The following is a 9,009-nucleotide window of genomic DNA, read 5'->3' on the forward strand; positions in this document are numbered from 1 at the left end:
ACAAGTGGAGCCCCCCCCCCCCCCCCCCCCCCCCTTTGGTAAGTTTTTGTTATTTTGGTAGGTTTGGGTGCACCTGATTGGTCCGATACCCAACCCAACCTGTTGCCCTAAATCCAAGCCAGTTCATACCCAAATGCCGGCCAATCACGTAAGAATCAGGTCCTAATCCCCCCTCACATCATTGCGAAAAATCAAAAGTAAGGTCTTCAACTATCCATCTATACTAACCATGTTTGATTACGTTCAGTCAGGTTCTATAACCTATATCTGGGTCCATACGCTTAGAACCAAGTTGAATCCAGGTCCCCCACTAAAATAACAAAACGCCGAAAAGAGTTGCCTCGTGTTGTCCTTCTCAAAGACGAGTGTTGCTCTTTAACATATCCAATGAAACAATCATGTTGGTTGGCTCCATATGCAACTAACTCTAATCTAAGGCACTGATTTCGGACTCAAATAGGGAGGGCAAACTTAGAAGCACACCATGTAATAATATCGTGTTGGGCACATTATGGGACCCTCTAAAAAAGGCAGCCAAGCACGCTTCCCAATAACAACCATTCCTTTGGAGTATAAAACAAGCCCATGGTCATAATATAACCGCGTTGGGCCCCCCCCCTATAGTAGCGTTAGGGCACTACCCTACGAAATGATTGGTAAGTTGCCCAGAGCCAAGCATCATGGACCAGTCAGTACATGTGGTGGTGATGTAGGCTTATGGTCTACCACCCACGTAGACAGCTCGGTTACAAAACTATGGGGCGCGTCCACTTAAAAACGTGAACAAGATCTCAGCTGGAACTACAAATGTTGGCCGGTTCGTGAACTTGGTCACTCTTTGACGTGACACCCAAACCCTCTTTTTAAGGGGGGGGGGGGAGGGGGTTCCGTTGTTCCGTGATGCTGCTGTCTACCGTAGGGTTGGCACATTTTGAAACACAAGAACTGAATCTAATTGTTTGTCTAGGAAGAAATAAAGATCAATCCAATTAACCAAATCATGCCACTGAACCAGCTAAAAATGATCATCTTTCACAGTTTCTCTAACATAAAATTTGAACTTTGGTTTGGGAATCGGAAGTCTTGATTTTATAAACATGCACGGCTGAAAGAGAAAGAGAGAGAGGGTACAATTATTCAAAAACCCTCCAACCCAATCGACAGTAACCATATACAAGCTAAAACGTACAAATTTTTCTCTTCAGAAATCAAAAAAAATTCAGAGAGAGAGAGAGAGAGCAAACCACCCTGTCCCTGATTCATTCACATTAGACAAATGCGACCAAACCACCCTAATTCATTCACAAACAAGTTTCTCTTTACAAAGGAAAACCCCGAGAAGCTCTTCTGTTCCAATCCCTCAAGATCAACACTATTCAGTTCCAAAAGAAATTTAAGCAAAAGAAAACAGGTTGACTGTGTAAAAAGAACAAAAGAAAGAGGAAACAGTAGAGAGAGGGGGCTGAGCTTCACGAATCAGAGGAGCACTCTGCCCACCCTTCCTCCTGAACCCTGAGCTTGAGCATCCGCGAGAGCTTCGACTCCGCGAGCACGATGAACCTCGCAGGGATCCCGCACACCTCCTCCAGCTTCTTCAAGAAGCCGCCCTGCCCCCGCCTCTCGCACAGCCTCACCGCGAGCCACAGAGACCCAGCCAGGCACAGCCTCACCGACGACGGCCCCAGCCTCTGCGCGCATATCCCGAACGCGTGCATCGCCAAGGGGACCGTGCACCCGTTCCTCAGCCCCAACCTCCTCCCCCACCGCTCCAGCACCTCCTCTGCCCTCATGTCCACCTCGCCTCCCATTCCCCGCCGCCACCTCCTCATCGCCGCCGCCGGAGCTCCCTCCTCCGTCGCCACCGACGAGCTCTCCGCCCTCTTCCCGCTGGAGGCCTTCCCCCCCGGCCCTGCCGCCGCATACGACTCCGCACTCGAAGATTCCCCTTCCTCATCCTCCTCCTTCTCTTCCTCTTCCCCCTTGCACGATCGGCAGAACGATCGGAACGTCGGGATCACGGAACCGGAGAACGTATCGCCGGCGGGTTCCCGGCAAGAGGAACAGACAGGCCGCCGTAGGTGCCGGGCGACGAGGAAGTTAGCGCCGTGGACCCTCGCGTCGCACGACCAGCAGAGGAAGGCGGAGTCCGGGAGGCAGAACACGGCGGCCTCGCCGGCGCAGAGCTCGCAATTCCTATCCATTGGCCGGAAAAGCCCCGTCCGTCGCTGCAGCCGCCGGGAGACCGAGTTCCTCGATAGTGGCTGTTTCGATCAACCGGAGAGCGGTTTTCCGGCCTGGAATTTTCCTAGTTAGGGTTTTTTGGGGGAGGAAGGAGGAGGAATTGAATGGCGGAGGAGGGGTGGTGCTTTTATAGCATCGCCGATGGCCACCTCCCTCCTTCCCCCGGGAACGTCCCCGTCCACAAACCTCGTCTCCCTCGAACTGCTCAAAAATTAAAATATTATAACAATAATAAATAAATCGCAAAAAATTATTTCTCTTTTCTTTTTCTTTTTCTTTTTCTTTTTCCAAATTGTTCTATTTGTCTCTCCCCCTTTACTTTCTTTTTGCTCTTCATAATTCTCCGTCCTTTTCTACTCCGTCAGAAATATCTCGGCCAATGCCGGGCCCACATCAAAACCGAATTTACGAAAATGCTCCTCTACTGTACGTTTTCCTCGCTTTATTGATTCGATACGGACTCGGGAACTCCTGACATCCCGATTCGGAATCTTTTGGACGAGTCGGAGTGATCTATACCTTGCTTTGGGGATCAAGAGTGTAGTCGGATACGTGTCTGTTACGAGAGTGACACGCACAGTATACCTTCGACAGTAAGAAAATATTGGGTACACTCTTGAATATTATCCGACATTCAACCCAAATTTTTAGTCGGATTTGGACCCTTTGGTAGCTAAATTTGGATCCATGTAATAATAAATATTGAGTTCTCATCCAAATCCCAGTCTGGATCCCACTAAGATCCGAATTTGACGGGCAGCCAGGGTTCGATTCTTGTGAGCGTTATTCCCCTTGTGTAAGCTGAAGCTGGTGGCTCCCTGGGGTCAAGGGGTGCGCCCAGGCTTACAACCCTTGGTGGTGGTTTTTCCTTTCCTATATGGAATAAAAAAAGCTAGTTGAGGATCCAGATTCAGATTTATCCATACTCATCCAAATCTAAATTTAAATCCTAATCTGGTTAGGCCGGATTCAGTAGCTCCTAGATCTGACCCATTTACGTCCCTAAAGATCAGGTTTTAGTAGAAAAACTTTCTTTTCTTTTTAATTTATTTTCTTCACTTTTATGCAGATCAAGCCTTAGAAATATGATTTACATGATTTATTTAGTTGGAAAAAAACTTGTTTTATATAATTTGATCGTTTCGTTCAAGATAGTTTTTTCACCAATGCACCAATATTATACAATTTTTATGTTGACACACTTCATATAATGTTTGATGACTTTGATTGCTAATAAACGAATAATGTTCAACACCTTTTAAGTGTCAAAAAATCAAAATAAAGCTCAACCCTGTAGCTGATTAATAGATAGTATGGTACAGTCAAGTGCACCAAATTTAAACCCTTAATATCCAACTCATTTACATTAATGTCATTCATTTTGTATAATAATAATCAAAGGTGTGCATACACTGTACAAAGCCCAAATGGATCACATAAGCTCTCCTCACTATTCTTGATCTGCGTCAGATCATAAAACCCTAATAATAATATTTTACTTTTTTTTATATTTACAAGAAGAAACCACCCCCAGGTTCAGACCTAGCCGTGCTGAAATCAAACTCTTGGTAGCTTGGTTTAATTGACTTCCTCCTAGTTTGCTGGTTCACACAATCTAGGCCTTGACTTTAATAATTAATATCATGTAAGATACAGTCGGACATACCACCGAGGTGGTATATCACAATCTAGGCCTTGACTTTAATAATTAATACCATGTAAGATACAGTCGGACATACCACCGAGGTGGTATATCCCATGTGGTAAGTGGGGGTCCTGTGCCAAGCTCAAGGCCCAGGTTCGAATCCCTCTGCCGCATGGGGCTTAAGAGATATCTGGTAGGGTCTGCCTAACCTGCCTTTCAGAAAAAAGATACACTCGGACAAGCAAGTTCATCCCGATCAAGGTTAAGGGGGCGTTTGAATGCTCTGGATCTCCAGTGAGATCTAGGTGCACATGGATTAAGGCATGGCGCCATGCTTTGATCCACCTCCCTATCAAGCGAGGGATCTGGGATCCAAGGATCTGATGTCCTTGTTTTAGGTCAAAAAGGCTTAAAATCTACGAATCTCTAGTTTAATGAAAAAGGGTCGGACCAGAGTCCATTGGATTTCGGAACTTCAGATCTTTGGTCTGAAACAAGGATATCAGATCTATGCAAAATCAGGGGCTCCGCTTGTCTGGTAGGAGCAGCTAGTGCACGTCACCTTGTGTTGGGAAGTTGCAGGTTCAAAACCCAATGGTATAGTTGTATAACTGGTAGGGGTCTGCCTAATCCCAGCCATTGTGACAATTAGTTAAAAACGGCAAAATCTCAGGGGTCAAAAACTCGTGAGATTTTAAAAAAATTCATAAAATCTTGCATTTTTTTCAGCAAAATCTTGTCAATAAAAAATAAATTAAAAACATTTTTATAAGAAAATATAAATAAAACACATTTAAAAATAAAAAAACTCATGATAAATATCTGTTAAAATGGTAAATATCACGATATTTGTGATGGTTTGAAAATCTCACGAGAAATTGCCGTTTTAAAGTTTCAGGCAATTTCTCGAGATATTATCGCGAGACTTTTTATAAATCTTGCGATATTTGTTATAGAGATCTCCCAGCTTGCCTTTCAAAAAAACAAAAGTTCTATGGTCTGAAATCTCTTGGATTCGAGATCCGAGGGATTCGAAATCGCACCCTAATTCTCTTAAAGCAAACATGAGCTTTGAGCCATCTGAACCATGAACTTTTCTATACAAAGAAAGCATATGGTCCAATAAAGCGTCTAAGAAAAGTAGCAAGCTGTACACTACTGATCAGTCATATATAGATGAAGGTGTAGCGTGATGGGAACCACATATGTTTGATCAATATGCAGCTTTTACAGAACTAGCTTTTGCTTGGAAAAGTAAGCATTCAAGTTACTGGCAAAGATAGGCTTATTGGAAGCTGGTGGTCAGAGGGTTTTTATGGAATTAGCAACTACCACCTTTAGGAAGTGGTAGTTACCAAATCCTTTTTTGAGTGCATACAAAGGAGAGACTATCTCATCTCCTTTCTCATCTGCATAAACTTGCTTGTTCAACGTCACTCTACCAAATCCGGCCATATAAAATATTTCAATTGCATATATTCTACATTGACAAATTTTGGACCTTGTTAAGAATTTGGGTCTAGTTTGAAATTTCATGAACCAGGCCCAAGTCCATATGCCACTCAGATATTTTAATTAGGTATAACCATTGTTGCAAAACTCCATCTAAAACACGTCTTTTCCAATAAAACTTTGAAAAAGAAAACCCCATATTGATTTTTAAGAATGCTAGTGAGAAAAAGCTGAAAGACATACTTCACAAGAAAAACTCAGGTATGGATCCTATTTTATTAGATATTGGAGGCCAATCACACTGACTATTGGAATATCAGAATTTCGTAGTTTCTATACCTTGACTTGATTTCAAGGAAAAATATAATAGATGCTCTTTCTTCCCCTCGTTTTATAAAACTACAACTGAATTATAACCATATAATCCATTTTTTCATTCGTTTTATGCTTTTCTTTTTGCAAATGCTAACTTATGGGCTTGACCAGATTAGCTAATGGAGCCTATTGCATCAAGGGTTTTATCGGATCCAATCCGTAATGAATGTCGGGTCATACCTGACCCATGAGTCGCAACCATAGTGACAAATATCGCGAGATTTATGAAAATCTTGTCATAATATGGCAAGAAATTGCCTGAAAGTTTAAAATGGTAATTTCTTGTGAGATTTTTAAAATACCATGATTTAAACATGATATTTACGTTCTAAACGATCATAAAAAAATTTGTGTATTTCTTATTTTTAAATATTTTTATTAATATTTTCTTATACAAATATTTTTATATTTTTTCATTTATTTTTTTATTGCCAAGATTTTGCCAAAAAATGTGAGATTTATGAAAAACTTTAAAACTCTAGCAAGGTTTTGAAAAACTAGATTTTGCCGTTTTTAACGTTTGTCACATTGGTCGCTACTCGCAAGCAAGCACGGAAAGAGTCGTTGATTCTCGATGGACTCTCCGAGTCTCAAACCGATTCCCCAGACAGTTCTGAGTCGACAAAGGAGCCTAGAATAGGGATGGCAGTGGGGCGGGGCGGGGCGGGGCGGGGGACAAGGTTTCCACCCCCGCCCCGCCTCTAAAATGTAACCTTCATCCCCGGTCCACCCCCGTGACGGGGTGACTTTGAACCTCCACCCTCGCCCCGTCTCAACATTCTAATCCCCGTCCCCGTCCCCGTCCCCGTCCCGTCCCCGTCTCGTCCCCGTCCCCGCCCCCGCCCCCGCCCCCGCCCCGCCCTTGTGAGCAATAGTCACACATTACTTTCAGGGAGCCTACCCGTGAGCAAGCAGAGGCTTTCAGGGAGTTTTCGCACACCTAATACCATATCAGACATGTTCAGCATAGTCGATTTGATAAAAAAATGATACTTAGATCGCATTTTTTGCTGAAAATTTCAGATTGAATATTGTAGATTATCGATTTTCAAACCTTATAAAAACCTACCCTCGTCTGACTTCTTCTCAAAAGGGTTCAATGAAACAGTTGCAATAGGGCAAAGAAGGCGAACGCGCAGAGCGTTTAAATCATCAAAGCAGGAAAGGAAAAAAAAAAGAGGGAGGAGATGGCACCACAGAGGAGGCTCACGGCAGTGGCAGAGATGGGAGGGAGAGATGGTGTCGGCCAACGGTGGTCGGTGTCGGCAAATGGTGGTCGGCGACGGCCCGGCTCCAACGATAATGCAGATGAGATGGGGTGGTCGGTGTCGGCAAACGGTGGTCGACGACGGCCCGGCTCCAATGATAATGCAGATGAGATGGGGAAGGGGAAGAGGCGACGGCCCGACTCGGCGGCTCCAGGGTTAGGGAGTTAAGGTTAGTAAACATTAAGCGAAAAATATAAAGGGTTGGGGCGGGGCTGGGATGGGGATGGGGCGGGGCGGGGGGACGTGCCAGTCCATCCCCGCCTCCATCCCCACACGGGGATGAATTTTAACCTTCATCCCCGCCTCCATCCCCGTTTCCTGCCCTCCATCCCTGGTCCAAACGGGGCGGGGCCCCGCTTTCCCCCGGTCCACTGCCATCCCTAGCCTGGAAGCCCCAAATTCACAAATCACAATCTGAGTCAACCGCGGCAACGCCTTGTATGAAAAGCACGCTAAATCGTGATCTCTTCGAACTTTCCGAGATCCAGACAGCTTCTAACTGAAAAAGCTTGGTGTGTGGACGCACTTAGCCTAATTTACGAAATAGCCCTCTCGAATCCGACGAAGGAGAATGAAGCCGAGTTTGGATGGGGGCTAGATTTTGTCAAAAAGACTGAGGGTGAATTCGGGAATATAAAACTAGCAGCTCAAAACTAGTCTAGGGACCACCGTCAGGTATTTTCGTAAATAAATGACGAAAGGGAGTTCTTGTTTGCATGACGTGGCGGCACAAGAGTGGCGGAAGCTGCATCGTCACCACTACCGACCACACAAACACAGGCCATAGTGCTTCACCGCCAGAATTTCGCCACGTGGAATCATTACTGACTTCTCCTTCTCTTGATGCTTCCACGTGTTATTGATAACGTGGCGCGTCCCCGACTTGAATATCCGGCCACTCAAACAAAATCCGATATGGTTCCATCCAGAGATCCAGAGAGAGCAGATCGAGTGATCTGTCAAAAACTCACGGTCGGAAAAAGATCTAAGATCCTCACCGTCCATTTATTCCCATCGCTGCTAGAGGTGTCAACGGGTCAGGTCCGGGTATGGTGACTAATAATAAGGCTTGATTAAGACCCGGGTCCGCTGCCGAAGGTCCGATTAATACATGGACCCAGTATAGTTTGTGAAATTTTATACCAGATCCGCACTAAAACCGAGTTTCGATTAGGACCCACAATTTTTCAATGTAAAAATAATAAAAAATATGGTTTCATTGGGTATGCATGGTCCGAGTTTGGTTTACGTAGTTTTTATCGGTTCGGGGTATGTTTTTTCTTATAGTGTACCTAATTAGACCTGAATTCGAACCCGATATCATACCCAAAAATCAGGTCCAAGTCTAGTTTCACCTGAGTCTGAACCAAACCCAACCCGTTGACACCCCTAAACGTTGTAATTTTCCATGCAAAGTGGTAGGTTCCAATGTAATGGTGCTAATAACCGTCGTAGGGGTGTCAACATGTCTAGTTTACCTGGATCCGACATGACCCGAACCAAACCCTATAGGGTCCGAGTATGGTGATAAATAAGAAGGCCCCGGGTCCGGACCTGAAGGTCTGATTAATACATGGACTTGAGTATAGTTTGTGAAATTTTATATCGTACCCGGGTCCGACTTGAGTTTCGATTAAGACCCATAATTTTTTGAATGTAAAAATGATAAAAAATATTGTTTCACCGGGTATAACCTGGGTCTGGTTCATGTAGTTCTTATCGGGTCCGGGTATGGTTTCTCTTATGGTGGGTTCGATTAGACTCAGGTCCGGACCCTATACCATACCCAAAAATCGAGATCAGGTTTGGTTCCACCTGGGTCCAAACCAAACCCGACCTGTTGACACCCCTATCCCGTCGTCATTAGTGGCCATCCCATATAATCAGATATCTGATCCGAAACAGACACGTCATTTTTCAATTTGGATCTTTAAAGCAAGATCCAAATGTAGATCCAATCAGATTCTGATTTGCTAAATTGTATCTCTTTTGGATCGGATCAATATTTTAGCTCAAATGTAATTTGAA

The 9,009-nt window shown here is 44.4% G+C and overlaps 1 protein-coding gene across 1 annotated transcript; it reads right to left on the reverse strand.

The window, feature by feature from the left end:
- Positions 1-1,271: 1,271 nt before the first annotated feature.
- LOC149837227 (B-box zinc finger protein 32-like) lies at positions 1,272-2,442 on the reverse strand. Its single transcript, XM_090007280.1, has one exon. It carries the CDS (start codon positions 2,199-2,201, stop codon positions 1,470-1,472), a length of 732 nt encoding a protein of 243 aa, XP_089863406.1. The 5' UTR covers positions 2,202-2,442; the 3' UTR covers positions 1,272-1,469.
- Between the last annotated feature and the right edge of the window lie 6,567 nt (positions 2,443-9,009).

This window comes from Nuphar pumila, chromosome 5 (genome assembly GCF_984573655.1).
Source record: "Nuphar pumila chromosome 5, dmNupPumi1.hap1.1, whole genome shotgun sequence".
In the NCBI taxonomy this organism is placed as follows: Eukaryota; Viridiplantae; Streptophyta; class Magnoliopsida; order Nymphaeales; family Nymphaeaceae; genus Nuphar; species Nuphar pumila.

Bases quoted from the DNA above. Each gene is read 5' to 3' on its own strand.
- LOC149837227 (XM_090007280.1), bottom strand. From the start codon at position 2,201: ATGGATAGGAATTGCGAGCTCTGCGCCGGCGAGGCCGCCGTGTTCTGC.